This window comes from Gekko japonicus, unplaced genomic scaffold (assembly GCF_001447785.1).
Source record: "Gekko japonicus isolate JY-2015 unplaced genomic scaffold, Gekko_japonicus_V1.1 scaffold209, whole genome shotgun sequence".
NCBI lineage: Eukaryota > Metazoa > Chordata > Lepidosauria > Squamata > Gekkonidae > Gekko > Gekko japonicus.
This window is the reverse complement of record NW_015172009.1, coordinates 1053078-1074178: the sequence shown is the minus strand read 5'-3', so window position 1 is coordinate 1074178 and position 21101 is coordinate 1053078. Positions and strand designations below refer to the sequence as shown.

The 21101-nt window shown below is 43.8% G+C and overlaps 1 protein-coding gene across 1 annotated transcript in view; it reads right to left on the bottom strand.

Annotated features, from left to right (window-relative positions):
- Positions 1-13977, bottom strand: part of DLGAP1 (discs large homolog associated protein 1) — a 176726-nt gene extending 162749 nt beyond the window's left edge. The window contains exon 1 of the mRNA XM_015420221.1: positions 13021-13977. Coding sequence (XP_015275707.1) covers positions 13021-13977 — 957 coding nt within the window. The remainder of the gene's footprint in view (positions 1-13020) is intronic.
- Positions 13978-21101: the final 7124 nt, after the last annotated feature.

The window sequence follows — 21101 nt, the reverse complement described above, 5'->3', positions numbered from 1 at the left end:
GCGGCTTACAAACTCCTTTCCCTTCCCCTCCCCACAACAGACACCCTGTGAGGTGGGTGGGGCTGAGAGAACTCTGACACAAACTGCTCTTTTTCAAGGACAGCTGTGCCAGAGCTTGTGACTGACCCAAGGTCACATCAGCAGGTGCAAGTGGAGGAGTGGGGAATCAAACCCGGTTCTCCCAGATTAGAGTCCGCGCACTTAACCACTACACCAAACTGGCTCTCAGTATTAACAGTTCAAGGCAAGCTATGGTAGCTAGAAGTTGGCCCAAATTGTTTACTGCTCTATGATAACCAGCAAGATAACCATTTATCTATCAGTCTCTGCCATATGATGTATATTATACGCATGTCAGCCTGCTGTTTAAGCCACAATATTACTTTAATCTTAATTAATGAATGACAATGGATAATCATAGACATTGAGAGCCAACATTAAAAAGTTCACTGAAATAAAGAAAGAATGCTAATAAATCACAAAATGACAAAAGGGATCCAAAATAAAGGTTCTTAATGAATCCTTGGAACAGCTTGTAATTTTTTTTTTTGACTGGGTCTTGGTTGAAGTTAGAATGACTATTTCCAGGGCTAGCAATATAAATATTGTTCAATACGATAAAAATACATAATAATAAAGAGTATACATAATAGCTACAAGGCAAGTGTGTCTTCCCAAAGGCTGTGGCACGGTTTTGTCTAATTTTGCAGCAGCAAAACGGTTTTCCATTAAGGCCATTTAAAAAAAAGAAGAGTTGCAGATTGTCTATGGCTGGTTTCCAGCAAATGTGTAATTCACATTAAAAAATCTACTGTGATGTTTCTGCTCTTCATCATCACACAGGACATGCCACATCATAATAAAACTGGTGAGAGTACAATTTTCTAACCTTCAGTGTTATCCAGACTAAATTTTCCAAGAGAAATACAGAAATCTCCTGCCTCTGTCCTCCCCCACTGCAGCCCTCTAATCTCCATGAAATATGGCTCCACAACCACAAATGTGCCCCCCCTGTACTGCTAACTTCCAGGTGCAGCCTGGAGATCTACTGGAATTATATCTGATCTCCAGACAACAGACTTCAGTTCCCCTGGAGAAAAGGGTCCACTGAAGTCCCTTCCCTCCCTAAACCTCACTGTCCCCAGGCTCTACCCCCAAATCTCCAGGAATTTTCCAACCCAGAATTGGCAACTCTACTGTCAGCAAAAAGTGTCAATCTGGCCACCAGAATGAAGCCACTGGAAGAAGCCAGCATAGCAGGTCTGTGCCAATTTACACATGGCAACATATGTCAGTCCACCATGGGGACTTGAAACTATATTGCACCTGTGAGTTCCCAATGGAAAAGCCATCTAAAAGCGCTGTTGGAGCCTGATTCAGATTTTGGCTGTGATCACACTGTAGACTTTGCATGATTTGGCAGTTTAAATCAATGCAGGAAGGGGTGACCAGACAGCACACCCTGAAGCAGCCTCACTGCGTGTTCACCCTATGGTCAACCATTCAGATTATTGCTGTGGGGCAATCATAGAGTGAGTGGTCAGGTGGCTTCTTTTTTTTAATCTGTGTTTTGCATTAATGGCTTATTCATTCCATTTTGACAGCTGGAAGAGGCTGCCTCCCCCTCTGAAAAAAAATCATCTTTTCAATATACCCGTTCCCCACCCCGTGTGCTGCAAAGCTGTAGGCAGAGGAACCAGCATGAAAAAAGACAAAGGAGGCTTCTCAGCCTGCCCTCCCCCCCCCCACCTCAGAGGACCACTGAAAGTTTGCTGGTGTGCATGAAGATGCAGTTATGCGCATGTCACTAACTGACTTAAAAAAATAGGACCAAAAATGGAACAAAGTGATCAGACTTCCCAACTGGATTGAGCTCATACCAGGGGCGTTCAGACATCCAGAAATGCCAGTTGAAAGTGCTAATATCTATAAACACCAGACTTTTCCTGGTGCCTGATTACTCTGCTTTCAAAGTGGGGCACAGTGGGGTGGCGACGACTGGGGCATGGAAGGCAGATGTTGCTGTCTGATTGGGTTTTTTAAATCCGCAAAGGTACAATGATATTGGTGCAAGCTGCTCTTGTGACCACAACCTAGGGCACAGGGGGACCATCTCAGCTTGAGAACATGGTAAAGGGAAGGTGGGAGGCTCACCGCACATGCTATGGTCCCACCTGGAGCTCACAGCTTCAATGGGCTGCAACTCTCTTTGGTGAACTCGTATGTTTGGCCCTCAGGCAGAGGGGTTGAATTTTCTGATACAGAGTCACTAACTTTTCTTCCAACTAGGGCCAGTCAGCCTCAGTACTTCTTATCCATAAAAAGGATTAACTGTTTTCTAGAATGTGTTCTAAAAGCTTAATTCCCTAATAATATGCCAATGCTGAGATTTAGATTTAGGTGCCTAGCATAAACAATAGAGTGCCAGGTTCAGATAGTGGGTATTCTTCTGAAGACTGGGGGAACATCCCAAGTCTGTGAGAAAATATGAGAAGTACAAATAAATAAACAAAAATGTAGGGGAGGTTTAATTCCCCCCAAAGGGAGGAATTTAAATGAGTATCCCAATGGGCTGGAAGTTGGCAGAGGAGGAGGGAGAGGGAGCAGCTGCTGCCACTTGAGCCAGGTGAGGAGGCAGGCAGGCAGAGGGGAAAGAGTCTTCATATGAGTGAGATGGGTGGGCAGGTAGGCAGAGGGGGTGGAGGGAGGAGCCAAAGCCACTTCCACCATTGCATAAGCCAGGTAGGTGGGCGCGCGGGCAGGTGAGTGGGAGGAGAAAGAGGAGTTGGAGATGTTGCTGCTGCTACTGCCACCAGGCAGTCCTTGGTGAGCCCAACAGGTGCTAGCAGTTGCTTTGCAGCAGTTGGGCTGGCCAGTGAATGGGAGGCTCAGCAAGGGAGGGGAGGAAAGGACGGGATTCCCCTTATGAGTCTTGCAGGTCCCTTGCTTGCATATCACTAATTGTGGCCTCACTCTGTGGCAGAACAGGAATCTGGATTATGGCACGTTATCTGTGTTGGCCTGCTATCATGTACGCATGTATCGCTTATTGGGAACTTATGCATATGGAAAGCTATGTACCTTAGACATATAGAGTGTTTTCTGTTTTCTTTACCTCTTTACCTCTGAGCTCTGCCTCTAGGCACAGGGGATCCATTGCCTAACCCGACTGGGCTCCATCATTGAGAGGGTGGCCTCCTTGCTATATTTGTGCTTTGCAAGATCTGGCAGCCCTATTTTATACTCTCAGCCTCTACCTTTTGTTCTCCTGAGGCAACTTCCAAAAATGTGAATGAAAACAATTCATACAAAGAATCAAAGAATGAGAAAACCAATAGCAAGATCAAGGGTAAAAAATAGATCAGTATAAATTAAAAGTAGAGCACTCCTTTGTTTATGCTAAGCACCTAAATTTAAATCTCAGCATTGTTGTGAGGACGGAGCCCTACAATTAAGACAACAGTCTCACACCCTGTCTCTTCAGGTGAGCACACATGAAACAGAGCCTCTAAAGGGGACCTTAACTGACCAGTAGGTTTGTGTCACAGTCCTGTCCAGGAGATCCTATTGCATCACTACATTGTATACATCAAATATAATTTGAGCCCTGTCTGCAAAGGGATTAAATTTCTACAATATCTACCAAAAACCAGGTTGGCCAATCAGCTTTAATGTTCTCTGTAATCAAATACTGACTGACAACATTTTAACCAGACCTTTTTCTAATAGGAATAACTTTGGCAATCTACTGTTATCTATGATGTGCATCTTGAAACAACAGGCCATAATACCTCACAGGCAAAAGACTGACGACTGCTGAACTGATCATTAAGGTTCAAATTAGCTAATACAGATCTAATTAATTTATTTTTCACTGATTCCACAGTCTTTATATCATGATGCTTCTAAAAATGGACCATAGACTTTCCTCTTGATATTCATAATATTGGTGAAACTGGATTGCTCTCTTTACCTCTTGAACACTGGACCTGAGCATGGGTGAGACTAATAATTTCAGTTCCCAGTAAACAAATAGTCCAAGAATTACTATGGGATTGGATTTGTTCTGTTTCAAGTCTGTCCACATACTTGTTTGTGAAGAGGTGGATGATTCCACAAATCTGGTTTTCACGCAATATCTAGCAGTTCTTTTTTTACACAAAAATTAAAAGGCAAACTCTAGGGTTACTTTGGAGACTTACTTCTGAGAAGACCTACCTGGGATCGCTCCCTCAGGGGGGCAAGTTAGGCTGAGAGTCTGTGACTGGCCGAAGGTCATCTAGTGAGCTTCCATGGCAGAGCGGGATTGAAACCTGGCTCCCCCAGACTAGTATAGATCTAAGTGTAGTTTTGCCCTTAAACTTCTATTTTGTCAAGTTGCAGAAATTTACCAGCTACCTCTGAACTATCCAAATATTTTTAAAGCATCTCTGGAAAAACAGCCCTGCATACGGAACTCTCCAGAATGCATTTGTGGCTCCTCAGAATTGCCTCCAGATGTCTTGCATGGCAGAGGGAGTAGACAGGAGAACAGGGCATCATTCTATGGCTGGAATGCCAGGGACATGCCAGCCTCCAGGTGGGAAAAACAAAGATCTCCAGTGGGGCAGCTAGAGTTGTTAGGGCTAAGAATTCTCCCCCCAGTAGTAATAAAACTATATTTGTTTTCTGAGGACTGCAGCCCATGGCTCTTCTTCCCGCTTTCTCTCCCCTCCTCCTGAACCTTGGTCCCCCCCCTGTCACCCCCCACTCTGCCACGCACTCAGCAGGTTGGGCACAATCGGATTCCTTCTTCTCCTGGCCACTTTGATGTTCATGTTGCACAAGTCTCCTGCTCAACTTCTGCCAACAGCCACTGCAGCAGCAACAGCTCACCTTGATCCAACTAGCAAGGTCAAGCCTGGGGAACCGATACTTCCCTTCAGGTAGACTGCAGGAGCAGGCAGCAGGGGCCACGAGAAGGCTCAGAGGTAGCCCTCTACTGTTGCAGCATGGTGGTGACAGCGGGGCTGTTTCAGCTTCCTTCCTCAGGCAACAGCATCCAGTGCTCTGGCTCTGGGAGATAACTGACTGCAGGTGTATCCAATGATGGCGGCCTGGATGAGATGGTGGAACGTGGGAGACACACTCACGTGCTTCTCAGGAAAAGCTGAAGCATCAGTGTGCTGGAGAAAAGAGAATGGCTGGCTGCTCCCAGCCGCTGATGAATCCTACTTTCACATAGGAACACAAACATTAAGCTGCCTTATACTGAATCAGACCATTGGTCTATCAAGGTCAGTATTGTCTAGCCAGACTGGCAGTGGCTCTCTAGGGTCTTTCCTGCAACCGTGGCAGGCCCTTGCAGAGGACAGACTTTGCTGCCTTTTGCCGTTGCTGCCAGCTGGCTATGCCCCCCAGGCCCAGTTTCTTCTCAACTCTAAACATACTGACCATTTATATCTGGTATTTTCTCAGTCCCCCCCCCCCGGTAGGTAATACCAGACTGCTTGGGACAACATCAGACACCTAGCATCCCTAGCCAATGTCAGGTTCCACAGCCAAACAAAGGAGTACACGCTTATCATAAGGTTATACCTTATTGTAAGAGCTATAGAGGCAGTAACATTGTCACTGTTAGGAATGGCTACGTTCCTACAAGCATAATGGGATATAGGGTATCCGTATGCACCCCCCCACCCCTAGGCCAGTTGGGCCCCAGGCCGTTAAAGCCAAAGCTGGGAATCGAAACTAGTCCCATGGGTAATTGATGGGAAGAAACTACACAGACAGTTTACAAGGTCAGAGATAATAAAGAGCGAAGGAATGCGGCAGCAGTTGGTACACAGGTCAAGCAGATGCACTCTTGCCCATAAACATCATGGCAGCATAGCTGACAGCCAAGTCATAAAGCAGAGCAGCTGAAGTGCACCATTTGTCCAAAGCTTTAACTGAAGCATGTCTTAATTTTAAGGTACAGAAAAAGATGCCTTATTGTACAGGGATTAGCCCACCCAGGCCAGTCCAGGGATGGGAGGGAATCCTGTACTTTTTCAGTACATTAAATAACAAACCACGAGATGGTCTATACCCTCTCTGGTTTCAGAACAATGTGCCACCAGAACCTCTTTTCACTAGTCCCTGCTTTTCCTAAGGGAGAGATTCCAAACCCTTAGTTAGCATCTGGGATTTAACACAGTAGCAACTCTGTCCAGAGGTGTACATTCTTACCAAGGTAGCATATATGGTGAGCGTTTAGGCCACAAGATTTAGGCTTGGAATGCAAGTTACAACATCAGAGACCCATTAGAAATAAGAATCATTTTTATTCAGTACAGAGCATAGCAAAACATACGATATAAGAGATTACTGAAAACAAGAAAAACCTATGGCTCTTTGCCTTAACTAAACATTAATGATTCATAGTTACCACATCAGAACATCCACAGTCCAGGACAGTCCAAGTACCAAGGGATTTTGAAGGGAAATCCCATTTTTGCACAACCATGTGCTCCAGTTCACAAAGCAACTCTTTGTCTTCCAAGAGACAGCATTTCCAGGTGCCATAAAACAGACACCGACAAGAGGAGGAAGGGAGAGCTAAGAAAAGCTCACTTCCCATAGGGATCAGAACAATTATACTCCAATTCCAGTCACAAATTAAATGTGGCTATTAGCCAATTGCGAGTGGGCATGGGTGTGCCCAATTGTTGATTGTCATAGCTGCAACACAGGAATGGCTAGAAGTTTGGAGCCCCTCCTGCAGTCAGGTGACCCAGCTTCCAGCTTCACCATGATGTACGTGACATGGCCCATGTAGCCTTAAAGCATGAGCCTTGAAGTCTGGCTCTTCCACTTAGAGGTGTTAAAGAATGTGTGGTTATATGGCATAACTATTTAGGTTGTTCAGGCCATTTGGTCTGCCCTGGACCATTTGGCCTGCAACAGGAAACAGAGACACAGAATGTCATCACACAAGAAGGCATGAGAATTTAGAAAGCAATATTTCTATACACTTTTACAGATGTATGCATTTCCACTATTACTTTGTTAACAACCTGAAGTGTCTTATATACCAGGGATGACCCCCCCCCCATCTTTCCCCCCAGAGGCAAAGACATCCTGTGGCATTTATCAGGATGTATGTGTATCTGCTATATATGTGTAAAACAACAACAACAAAAGAGTTCAGAGCTACCCACTCCACACAGCAACTTCACACCAACTCAAAAATGTTTCCTTGGTTTGTTTAAATAATTTCTTTTTGATTTGCACACTTCTCTCTCCCCAGCACATTCAGAAACATTTAAAAAAGTTTTCCATCACAGTAAAACGTCCACTACTGGGACTAGTGGAAATATCATATAAGCATGTCTGCATAAATATCAGTTTATGCTGAAAAGGTTTCAGTGCTGATATATGCCCACAATATGGTTCTTTTAACACATGCTCAGACTGGCTATCAGCCTGCATTGGTTAGCTTCTGGGGTGGTTTGACCTCACACTAAGAGCTTACTTACTTGGCTGGATGCTTCCTCTCACCTTCTGTTGTCTGTGCTGGGAAACTGTGCCTTAGTATTGTATTCCCTTCCAAGCCTGTATCCAGACTAAAAAAAAAAAGCAACCTCTGAGGGCCCAAGCCAGTTATTCCTCCCTCACTGGCAGTCTTTAGCAGTGGCTGGACAAACACTTGTCAAGAGGGACTTAGATAAACATATGGAGCAGAGGTCCATCAGTGGCTTTTAGCCACAAGGTATAGATAGGAACTCTCAGTCTGGGGCAAGTGATGCTCTGTATTCTTGGTGCTTGGGGGGGCAACGGGGGGCAACAGTGGGAGGGCTTCTAGTGTCCCGGCCCCACTGCTGGACCTCCTGATGGCACCTGGTATTTTTGACCACTGTGTGACAGAGTGTTGGACTGGATGGGCCATTGGCCTGATCCAACATTGGCTTCTCTTATGTTCTTATGATGCTCTGGGCTGATCCTGCATTGAGCGAGGGGGTTGGACTAGATGGCCATATGGCCCCTTCCAACTCTGTGATTCTATGATTCCAGGACACTAATACCCAAAGTGGCATGTCTTCTCCAGAAAGCATCAACTATTCTATGGAAACTTTCTTCATGTTGTTTGGGGCTGAAGTGAGAAACTGACTTTGTCCCTTTTAGTGTACTTACTTGGAAGAGGGTTTGCCTCAGATTGTAGCCTATTCATTTTGTCCATTTTCTTCAGGACACTGACAGCTAAGATAGCTGGTCTGAATAGCTGGGCCACTCATCTGCCCAGCTCACTATCCTCCCTTCCACCTTTGTTTCTTAGACACAGCTGTTACAGTAGCTGTTTGGGTGGAGCCAAGACATGGTTCCTTCCCACTCAGGTCCTTCAGTTCTAACAGGGCAACAACTGCATGGGGAAGAACCACTGTGATTTCCCCAGTCTACATGGTGCCAGGCCTACAAACATTACCAGCAGCACCAGGTGAAACAATTTCAAAAAAAAGAGATCTCATGCCCCTGCTGTAATGTCTAAACGGTACAGCAGTTGTGCTAAAGTGTGATAGAATGTTAGAAACAGGTATATGCAGACTAGTTAAAGGCACATCAAGCTTGTAGTGTGGGATGGGATATTGCTCAACCCATTTTCTAACTCCGTTCCCCCCCACTCTAGAAGGAGATTACTTCCATGTTTTGCTCCATCTACCACAATGGAAACACAATGATGGGAAGCAGAGAAGGTGGGATGGAGAGCTATTCCACCTAACCATCGTGGGTGACACTGCCACACATGGAACAACAGGCAAGACCAAGTCCGAAATTATATTCAGAATGGGGGTAGGGAGAATACGGTGTTGAAGAAGAGATATACCTTTGGGTGGACAGCATCAGAAATATAGGGGTCCTTCCCCACAGAACCTGAATGGTTTTCAGCAGGGCTTTTTTTGTAGAAAAAGCCCAGCAGGAACTCATTAGCGTAATAGGCCACACCCAACATCTGAAACTCATTAGCATATTAGGCCACACCCTGACACCACAGCTCATTAGCATATTAGGCCGCAGCCCCGTGTTGCCAAAAGTGTGGTCATCCAGCCACACCCACCTTTTGCTTGTTATTCTGTTTACCATGTTTGTTGTCAAAACCCAGGCCTTTTTTTGTAGCAGGGACTCCTTTGCATGTTAGGCCACACACCCCTAATGTAGCCAATCCTAATGAGTTTCTGCTGTTGGGTGTGTCCTATTATGCTAATGAGTTCCTGCTGGGTGTGGCCAACTCAGGAGCCAGCCGGAACTCCGTTCCTGTGCGTTCCTGCGCAAAAATAGCCCTGGTTTTCAGGTTTCTTAAATTTAAACTAGGTATTCTCCTGATGTCATTTTTCTACTAGTCTACTGACCTAGTTTCTAGTAGCTTCTCCTGTAGTTTCTTCCCTAAGGTTTCCTAAGAGCTTTCTGATTTCCATTTTCAGGTCCATTTCCAAATTTTGGTTAGCCCTAGATAGGGAGCACACATGGACCACCAAACCTGTATTGCAGCCCTCCAAGCCCACAGTTGAGCCTCCCATGGGACCTGTCTCTGCAGATTAGGAGGCACCACTCCCTTGCTCATTCACCATTTTGCCTGCTTGCTCCTCTCATTCACAGCCTTTTCCTAAGTATGATTACATGGGAGTAAGCCCCACAGAACTCAGTGAACCTTTCTTCTGAATAAACACTGAGAGGGCTTGCCCACTTGTCTGTCTGCCTTTCCCAGCTACCTGCCCAGCCAGCAACCTGGCCAGCAAGACATCCACCTTGCAAGTTTCCTGCCTGGCCACCCGCCAGGTCACGCATCCTTCCAGTGAGTGACCACTCATCTGCCCAGCTGCTTACTTACCTGATTACTCTCCTGTTCTTCATGCAGCAGGAGAGATGATGCCACCAAACCCTGACCCACATACCACCAGCCACTACTACTCAGTGCTTACATGGGCAACAGCAGTAGAAGTTCAGTGGGGAGCCACATCCCATTTCCGGTCAATGGAAAAGCCACCAGGAAGAAACAGTGGTGTGTTTGCATTCTGCTGCTTCTTCCAACACATCCCCATCCAGTGGAAAGTGGGCCTTTGCTTTGGGGCCCCTTGCTCTTTAGTCTCCCATTTTCCCATGGGACAAGAGGCAGTGGAACAAGAGAGACTTCTGCTCTGCTGCTCCCACTACGAAGTGTGGAGCACCTGTGGTAGTGAGCCTCCTGGTCCTGCCCATTGCTACCTCAGCCATTCCCATTCATTGCTTCCAAAGCCAAAGTGTGATGTCACTTTACTGCTTGCCTTGTAAAAAGATTCCCCCCCCCTATTAATGTGTAGCCACAAATGATACAGTGTTCCATATCAAGCCCTGAATTTCTTCCCATCTTTCACATAGTTACTGGCAGGCTGAATGGATGTGGCAAAAGATATAAAGATTTGTTCATACCAATTCTGCCTTATTTATTCATTAGATTTTATCCTTCCTTCATCCAGGGACCTCAGAGTTGGTTCCATTTCCATTTTGTCTTAACAACAGACTTGTGAAGTAGGTTACCTGGAGTGTGTGACAAGACCAAGGTCACCTGGTGAGCTTCACAGTCAAGTAGGGCCTTGAACCCAGGTTCCCTTACTATTCTCCTACTTTTGCGCTACCCCACTTCAGAAGAGGAATCCTACTCAGAATAAATTATTTTCTGCTTTCTGATGCTGGACCCGAGTAGTCACAAGCAGGTGGCACTTAACACTCTTAACAAGATCTTCTTTGATAACAGTGTACATTCCTGCTTCCATGCAAAATGAGAAGCAGACAGTCCAGTGATTCTTGTAATTCCTGCTAAAGAGATTCCACCACTGGAACTGGCTCATTGGTTCTGGCAAAGAAGTCACACCCTCTTTTGCATTGTTTCTCTCCATAAAACCCATGATGAACAGTGTTCAAATATTCCTTCGACATTTTCAACAATGAGCTCTGAATTCGCATTTTTTGGAACTCACTAGAATCTCCCTTTGATATGAACTAACCATTTCCCAAATTAATAATGCCTCCTGGTTAAAGAATTCTGTGTAAATGTAGCATAATAAAGTAAGAGAAATATGCAGGAGTGTTTAAACCTGTACACTTTGTATATTCAGTATAGCTGCTATTTAAAGACTCGGTAGAAAGCTGGGTTTATACCACCTCTTCAATTCGTCACTCTTATCTGACTGATATTCAGGATTAATAATGGCAGTACTAATTGTAATGTCATTAAGATATGTCTCTCATTAGTTTTTGTTTTTTTAACCGTCCTGAAGTATTGCCATTCCTTCAAATCTGGCAAATTCTTACTAAAAATCTAGACAGAGAGACAGCAAGGTAAATAAATATAGCCATTTAGCCATACTGAAAAAATGCTGGACAGCTTTCCAAGCAGACACAGATAATGCCCTCTAATTCTACTTCAGAAATCTATTCCTGGCAATTAAATATTATCTGAAAGTCCCTCTGCTGGGGTTCACGCAACATTGAGCTTGGCACATTTTTTTTTTTTGCACTTGTCTTCATACCACCTTGTCACATACTGGGTCATGAGCTCTTTAGCTAATAATGCCTAGATATTAAAAAAAAAAACTAACAAAAAGAAAAAGAAGACGCTTACAAAATGACACTCAAAATAAACCACCTTTCCTGCTACAGTATTAATATTTCGCTCTTTACTGCATCATCTTAAGTCTCCCCAGTCTGTTATACATAAGGATCTATTATGCACACAGAGGCACGTGCTGGTCAAAACAGATATCGGACATTCAGAATTTCCTGTCAGTTGGGATTTAAATGGATGTAAAATGCATATAATATTACAAAAAGAACCTCTTCAAACCCCCCCCCCATTTCATTTATGAATAGTCTGTGCTATAAGTAAAGTAGTCTCCTTAACAGGGTAGTAAAATCTTCCTTTTTAACATGAGTATAAACTAAGTGCCAAAATGTGAACACAGAATGTCCCATAAAGCTAACTGCAAGAGAAAACTAGTCTGAAATATACAATGTATAGAGACAGAACTAAACAGCCAATAAACAGAATTGCACAGCTATAATACAACTATTTCGAAAAGAAATTTTTTTTCTGATCAAACCTCTTTTTTCCTCATGGTCTTTTCTCTTCTTTGTTTGACATTACTCCACTGTCCATGCACAGTCAGATGTGCCATATCTGCTTCAAAATAAAATGCATAAAAAGCAATCCAGAGATCTTGCAAGACTGAAACTGTGTTAATTTTCTGATCCACGTTCTTGCCACAAACATTCACCGGCAGTATGATAGCTCCAAGAGCAGACATCTGATTCTTGACATTTAAAGATACAATACTGGTGAAAAATAGTGACGCTTTATTAACTGCAAACAGCTTGTGAGGGAGCCAGTGATGTACTCTTAAAGAGTATAATCAGAACATTCAATAATTTCAGTCTTTCAACTTTGCATTTTCCAGTCAGTGCTATTTTAAAAAAAGAAAGAATGAACAATAGCTAGATACACCAATCTGGCCATTTCATGTAATTATTACATGAGGTTTTTTGTATGTGGAAAACGGATAGTAGCTTGGTTTCACAGCGTATAAAACGCTATGACATTGCCAAGTATTCAAAGGGTCTCAAAGTTTTCATCACAAAATAATAAACCGAAAGCAAATCCTAAGATTACAGAAGCTAATGAATGTCTGTACTGGCAATATCAGGTTCATTGATATTGTAATGCTAAATGAAAGCTTTACTACCTCCAGTTCCCTTGTGACCCCGCTGTGCTGTTTTGTGTGCCTTGAGTGCCTTTTTAATCCCCCCAAATTATTCAGAGAGCTCTTGTTCCTTTCAACCTGTTAAAAAGAAACAAACCAGTGCCTCACTCTATGCATTCATCTGAAACACTGAATCTTAGCAACCAAAATGCAGATTTATTCATAATTTGTATTTGGATTGACTCCCACCTTCATCTTTCAATTTTCAGCTTCATCTCAAAGAGGAAGGCAGTGTAAGTATTAATAATGTAATTAATAACATATACAGTACCTGAAGATACTGGCAAGACCGTTCTTGTTGACAAGTCTCGGACTTCACCACTGTCTGGTCCATGTTCATGGAAGCTTTTTGGTACACCTCACGGGCTCTGCTCACCGTCAGCGTAGAGGACCAAGAGCTTTTTTTCATTAATGGAGCATCCAAATTTACTGGCAGGTTTGCACAGGTGGAACATTTGACATCATTATTGCTTCTGGACGGCTTCACAGCATGTTCATTAAGAGTGTTATAGGCTTCCATAAAGTACTGAGAAGTGGAACGGTCAGGGCATCTTCCCATAGTCATAACTCCGCTTGGCCCATGATGATAAATGCAAACATCATTATCCAAATTGTCATCTGAACTCCACCATCCCGATGCATTAGACCTGGATTTTCCTTCCGACCTCCTGTCTTTGCTCTTGCTGCGCTTGCCATACCTCACAGTCTGTGTCTCCTCTGGGCTTGCTTTGCCTCCATTGATGCTGCCCTTTGATGGGCCTTCAAGAGAATGAGACTTTGTGAACAGCTTTTGAACAGAGTGAACCAAATGGCGGATCCTTCCTGGACTATCACTACGGTGTTCTACAGCAGTCCGTTTGTACTGCAAGGTATGATAGCCATCTCGATTAAGAGGGAGCTGCCTTTCAAACTGGTCCAATAGATTGGCAGGGATGCGATTAGCTTTACTGGCTGTTCCATGTGGCACCAAAGCACACTCATCTTTAAGCTCATTATGAGAACTGTAATGTCTCCGTGGGAATGTACTGCTAGCAATCTGATCATTGTAGGGAACCATACATTCTCCCTGAAAAGAGTTCCTCTGAGTGTAGTAAGAGTGATCTGCAGGATGATGGTCCACGGGATTTAACAAATATGGCTTCCTGTCTGAGTGATGTACCAGAGAATCACACGCTGGTTCACAGGCAACCCCATGATGGTGACTGCGACTACCAGATAATCCTTTCATCATGGATGTGAAAAATATCCCAACGTCATCTGAATATGTATGCTTATGTTACTGAAAGATCACCCAGAAAAGCCTAGAAAAATTGAAAATAGAAACATGTGAAATGCTGTAGTAATTAATATGTATATTTGGCTTATGATTACTATGATGATGATGATTACGACATCCCTGAATGGCTTAGGATTTATTAACGCATCAAGGCTGCAAAAATGATTTCATTAGGCATGCAACATTTGGTTATAACATGCTAAAAGATGAACACCCTGGAATGCAAATATGTCACGGCCTTTATCATTTGGAGCAGAATGGGAGAGAACCACAGCAGTCACATTACGCTTGCAGATGAGGGAGCTTTCCTCCTAAACAAATGCCTACCTCTTAAACAAGAAGGACAGAGGCACATAGTGAGCCATTATCTGAAGAAGAGCATTCCAAGCAAAGCAACATTTGGTGTGTGAGTTACAGTTGACTGCCACCCTTATTATAAAGCTATTCTCTCATAACAGTTACAGTTTAATGACTGATAAACGTAGCTTCCTAATAGTAATATGAAACATGACCTAAAACAGGCCCTGCTGTGCTGACATTTCCTTCCTTTACCTCCCTTCTTCTTGCTAGTATCAACACAGGCAGCTGAGGTATCTGGTAAGCCCTATGCGTGGCTGGGCTCATAAGTAAATCCTATATAAGAATCATTGGCGCTACTGAGAGTGATTGAAATATTTGCCAAAAGGTATATATAGATATCTATACATCCATTTTTTCTGCCCGTCTTCCAGGGTGCTCAGGATGATGTATAAAGTTTTCCTCTCCATTTTATCCTCAAAACAACCCAGTTAGACAGTTTAGGGAAGGCCTCCTAAGGTGCTTCACTGCTGAGTGTAATTTGAATCTGGAACTTTAAGTCCTAGGCCAGAACTCTGGCCTAATTATATGATACACAGTCCTAAGGTAAGGACTATCAGTCAAATGTGTGCTTGCATGTTCCCTACAAGGAACTCAGCTCTCAAGCATATGAGGCCCAATTCAAATCAAGGCCATGGTGCAAAGAGAGAAGTAGTATACATTTTTCTTGGTGACATTTTCCTCGCCTGAAATGGTCCCAGGGGAGTGCTGCTTGCCCAACTAGGGAAATTTCTGTGCACCCCATCAGAACACCCGTAGCCCCCAATGTGGCGATTATTAGCTTCCTGGGACCGTTTCAGGTCCAAAAATGGTGCCATGGGAAAGCAAAAGCTCCTCCTCCCTGCATCCCATGGTCTCAATCTCAATTGGGCTTTGTGTGCCTGGGAACTTACAAGCAAACAACTGATTGTGTGAACCCAGGGAAAGACATAATGTGTGGTTAAGCCTCTATGCAACACACTGGCTGTCAGTAGGGCATCCCATGCTGCTGGGTCTTTGCTGCACTGTGCTATAACTCCTTCCACTGGTCACACAGTATCAGTGGCTGCTGTGTGGGATATCTGGATTACATGTAGCCTTTTGATGTGTTAGAAAGATGATAACATAATGCAGTGTAGCACTGTATAAGAAGTTTAAGGCTTGTAAACTTGTACATAAAAAGCACCATCTATACAGCATCTATGCTACACTACAATTGCTAGAATTTCAAGCACCCATTGCTTTTAACAATGTACGAATATGTATTTGCAAGAGACCTAGTATAGATGAATAGTATTTGGAATAGTCAGTGAACTCAGCAGTTTCCCCAAACAAAAACAGGATTTGAAAAACCTTTAGAAGCATTTAAAATTTCCACAATGTGAGTCTTGTCAACTACAGAATACTTACTGTTTCTGGCAGTTTTGCAAAGATATATTACAGCTTTACGAGTTCCTTTGCAAACATGATCTATTCGGCTATGGAATAGCTAGTCTCCCAAGGGAAGTGGTAGCAAGCAACTCTATTACCAGAGTCATTCAAAATCTGACTTACAGACTATGCTGTCAAACACAGTTCCACAGGACAGATGTGATGATGATGAATTTAAATACAGATTACAAAAGCAATATTTTCAAGAAAGGAAAAGGTAGCAGCATAGGAAAAGCCACATGAATGACACAATGAAAAGCTAGAACTGTAACCCCAAAATGCTAGAAAGGCTCACTATAATGGAACCAAGTCAGGCATTATTAAGCAGAATTAAGCTAATATATTGACCAAAATCAGTATTATGAAGCCTATTACCTAAGATCAGCAATAAACTATAAGCAACTTTGAAACAAAAGATGAAATATTAATTCCTCATGAGATGAGAATTTGGACATGTGATGTACTTTACAACACTGGAAGTCTACCTTTTAGTTAACTGTTTTTAGAATAGCCAAGAGGCCCCCTCTGTGCGGATATCTAAATCCGCACATCGGGGGCACATAGGGGGCAGAGAGATTTTCCTGCACACTTGGGGCAATCCCCAGGTGTGCAGAAAAATCTGAAAAGTTTAAAAAACTATACTGGGGATACTTAAATCCCCCCCAAAGTAAAAAAGCATCCCCCGTGCATGTGCAGAGAACACCCTGGCAACTGTCTCGCCACGGCTGCCGGTGCCAGGGAGAGGGGGTGGGAGTAGGATTGGCAGTCCGGTGGGTGTGGACCACTCAGGTCTCACCGCCACCACTGGGGAGGGAGGTGCAGGAGAAGACTTGGTGGCTGTGGGCCACTCAGGCCTTGCCGCCGCTGCCAAGGAGAGCAAGGCTTGGCGGGCCGGTAGTTGTGAGCCGCTCAGGCCTCGCCATCAGTGCCGGGAGAGGGGGGAGGAAGGAGAAGGCTTGGCGGGCCTGGTGGGCCCGCCTGCTGCACTCACCTGCTGCTGCTTCCTGCTTCTGCAGGCTGGGAGCTGTGGGGAAATACTCCCCCCCACAAGTATCGCGGGTCCTACTTCCTGTACTTTATAATTCCGGTTTATTTAATTCATACAACAAACCTGTGAGGCATGATAAACAGACCTACAGCAGAGTTACACCCTTCTAAACCCACTGATTAACTAAGCAGCTATAACTCCTGGTGACTTGACAAGGCCACTCAGTCACTTCATAGCTCAGAAGACTTTTTTTATTTGAGACTCTCACATTCTAATCCAATATTACAATGTGGAGTAGACTCCATACATTACTGTGTGGGAATGTGTATCCTTTCCGTGTTACAGACCTCCATGAATTGATCTGAAAGTCTGAGTTGACTGCGTAGAAAATTGTGAGGGAATTTTTGTATTCAGAATTCCTGATTGGTTTTCTTGTATATATGTACACACAGCAGAACAAGTGTAGACTCCAGACTTTTAAACCAGCACATGGATGGTTTGATTAATCTTGCTAATTGAGAAAGACTGTAGTAAATGGGGATTTCTTTTTTTCTAGAAAAAGACTAGGGAAATTTGTGGGGGGAAATTAACTCTCAAATTGGGAGCAGATCCAAATACTCTTCCATGTAACACAAACATATTGCTACAAGATACTGTGATGGCATTTAAAAGAAGGATTTCAACTCTGCTATCCTTTTTGTGTGCTGCACTTTGACAACTCTTGCCCTCTTTTTGTAGCACATTGTGGTCAGATTTATGCCAGAGGAATGATATGCAAATGAAGTAAATAGGACCCTGTCAGTGGGCAGAAGTCTTGGACCGGATGACCTTTTGCTAAGCATTCTAGAAATAACATATAACATGAAGCTGCCTTGTGCTGACGCAGACGATCTGTCCATCTAGCTTAGAACATTCTACTCCTGCATGCCTTAGGCAGAGAAAGGTCTTTCACAACACTTGTTACTTGAGATCCTTTAACTGGAGATGCCAGAGACTAACCTAGGACCTTCTGCATTCAAAGCCAGCCCTCTACGACCAAGCAACAGCCCGGAATATTTGTTTGTTATGCATCCCATTGCATGTACATAATTCTAGCAGAAGGTGATGCTAAAATAAAACTTCGTATTTACAGAGTATCCTTCTGCTGCAGAAGGCCATTTGCAAAAGAACTTTTATGGACATTCTTTCCGACAGTGCAAGAAAACCTACTTTTCATTTCAAGTCCAGATTAAAATCAAGTTTGTGGCACCATTAAACTTAACTGAATTAAGATCCATAACATTTCATAACAAATGGTTTTCTGCACAGGAGGATACCTCCTAAATGCAAACAGGAATTTGAAAAGACAAGAAGACATGTATAGGAAAAAATTGGTATGTTTTAGTATATACATACTTATAAGCACATAACATATGAACACCCACATGTGGAGAAAAACGAGAATATTGAGAGAATATGGTTTTGAAAATTATTTAGTCAGCATTAAGACAAAAATACCTGATGAGCAAAACAGGAATAGAGACTTGTTACTAAGTAACAGTAAGATCTGCTACTTAAGCATGCTGCTGAGAAGGTAAAAACTGCTGGGCAACAAAAGATGGATTTCCCTTATATGGTGAATATGACTCTTAAGAATTATCACCAGCTGTGTCATTTTATGCATCATTATTAACATTCTTAACACTGTAAAACTGTATACATGGTTTGGAAAATATTTGCTTATATGTTAATTTTTTCCCTCATTATTTTTCTTAGGATGGCATTGTGAGTACATATTTTCCTCAGCTTTTCATGCTATGACATAGGACGTAGGCGTTTGCCGATGTAGGAGTTCATGGAGTAGCCTTGCAGTAGCTTCCTCCAGGGTCGGGGACAGAGAGTGGCATTAGGAGGGAGGATGTCACTCTACTACCCTTTGGTGTGCAGGGTCGCCCAAGGGGCAATACTCTCTCCTATGCTGTTTAACATCTATCTGCACCCTCTGGCACAGTTTGGTGTGGAGTTTTGGGCTGGGCTGTCACCAGTACACTGATGACACCCAGCTGTACCTGTTGATGGATGGCCAGCCGGCTGCTGCCCCATCTAATTTGGCTGAGGGATTGGAGGCTGTGGCTGGATGGTTGAGACACAGCTGGCTGAGACTGAATCCATCAAAGACAGAGATCCTGTGGCTGGGAGGGAGTGACCCGAGGTTGGGGTGTTGACTTCCCATACTCGATGCCGCTAACACTGGCGTCAACCATCAAGAGCTTGGGAATGCTCTTGGACTCCTCTTTATCAATGGAGCCTCAGGTAGCACAGGTTGCCAGGCTGGCATTCTTCCAACTTCACCAGGTCAGGCAACTTGCCCCCTACCTCTCTAGCCCTGACCTTGCCACAGTGATCCATGCAATGCTCACCTCAAGACTGGATTACTTTAACTCGCTCTACGTAGGGCTATCCTTGAGGCTGATCTAGAAATTATGATTTGTACAGAATGCAGTGGTGTGGGTACTTACAGGTACCCCAATGACTGCATGTATTCAACCTCTGCTTCACCAGCTGTACTGGCTCCAAGTTGAGTATCAGATCCACTTCAGGGTTTTGGTTCTGGCCTTTAAAGCCCTTAAGGGCTCAGTGAGGTTGATAAAAGGGAACACAGGCTGTGGCAAATAAAATGCAAGTCTGTGATCAGGCAGGCAAAAAGGGAATATGAGGAGCCTATAGCAAAAAACATAAAGAACAACCATAAAACTTTCTTCAAATACATTAGAAGCAGGAAACCAGCCAGGGAGGCAGTGGGGCCCTTGGAGGACCAAGGGGTAAAAGGAGTACTGAAGGATGCCTATATGCGCATGAGTGCAAGTGCACACATGTGTGCATACACACTTATGCGCGTGTATGAATTTCAAAATTTATTTTGGCAGCGCACTGCAAGGCTGAGGTGCTGCAATAGTGTGGATGCTTTGCCACGGGATGCCTCCATGGGTAACCCACAGCGGGGTGTGCTGTGTGGTTGATATGCCCCAGAACACTTTCAATTAGAGGCAGTACCATACTGTGCTAAGCCAGCAGTGTGACCACGGCTACTGTGTCATTATATTTGTTTTCCTTATTTGAATGCTTATTCTAAGTCAGAAGCTGAAACATTTAATTTGAAAAATTCAGATTCTATTTCAGGGGGGAATAAATCAAGTTTTGGTCCTTATTCTGAAGTGTAAACCTGGATCAGGCTGTTGTTCTTCAGAGGATTATAGAACACACTTATAATTAAGAGTACAATAGCCCCATTGATTTAATGCTCAGAGGTTGCAGAACCTCTTTAGCTAATGCAAAATCCATCCTTAAGGAAGTTTCACTAAAATTGCAGAGACTACACAAGACATTATTTAGCACCCAATTAACATGAGTCACATCCAAATACCATTTCAAAGTCTAAAAGTACTGAGGTACTTCTACTTTGCTGAAGTGTGCTGGCATATTTAGATCAATGGTAAATCATAGAATCATAGAATGTTAGAGTTGGAAGGGTCCTTGCAGGTCATCTAGTCCAACCCCCTGCACTCTGCAGGAGCACAGCTGAAAGATAGCCCTACAACATACCCAAAAGATGGTCATCCAGCCTCTGCTTGAAAACGTCCAGTGAAGGAGCATCCACCACCTCCCGAGGCAGTCTGTTCCACTGCTCAACCACTCTCACAGTTAGGAAGTTTCTCCTGATATTTAGCCGGTATCGACTCCCTTGTAATTTCCACCCATTAGATCTAGTCTTGCAATTCAGAGCAAGAGAGAATAGATCTTCTACATGATAGCCCTTCAAATATTTGAAGACTGCAATTATGTCCCCTCTAAGCCTTCGCTTTCCCAGGCTAAACATACCCAACTCTTTCAGCCTTTCCTCATAAGACTTGGGTTCCAACCCTCTCACCATCCTGGTTGCCGTCTTCTGGACTCGCTCGAGCTTGTCAACATCCTTCCTAAAATGTGGTGCCCAAAACTGGACACAGTACTCCAGGTGAGGCCTGACCATAGCAGAATAGAGCGGAACTACCGCCTCCCGTGATCTGGACACAGTGCTTCTGTTAATACATCCTAAGATTAAATCAATTAAATGTACAGCTACCAGGACAATATACAAAAATGTTTTAGAAGTTAGGAATACAAATGGCAAATTATGATAATTCCAGCTGGGCTACGGACCTAGTGTCGTCCATGGCGGCACTGGGACTCTCTCAATTCGTATCGGCCCACACGCATCGGGCCAGTCACACGCTTGATTTGATCTTCACGGCTGGGGGGACAGTGGACCGGATTACTGCAGGAGCAGTAGCATGGTCGGACC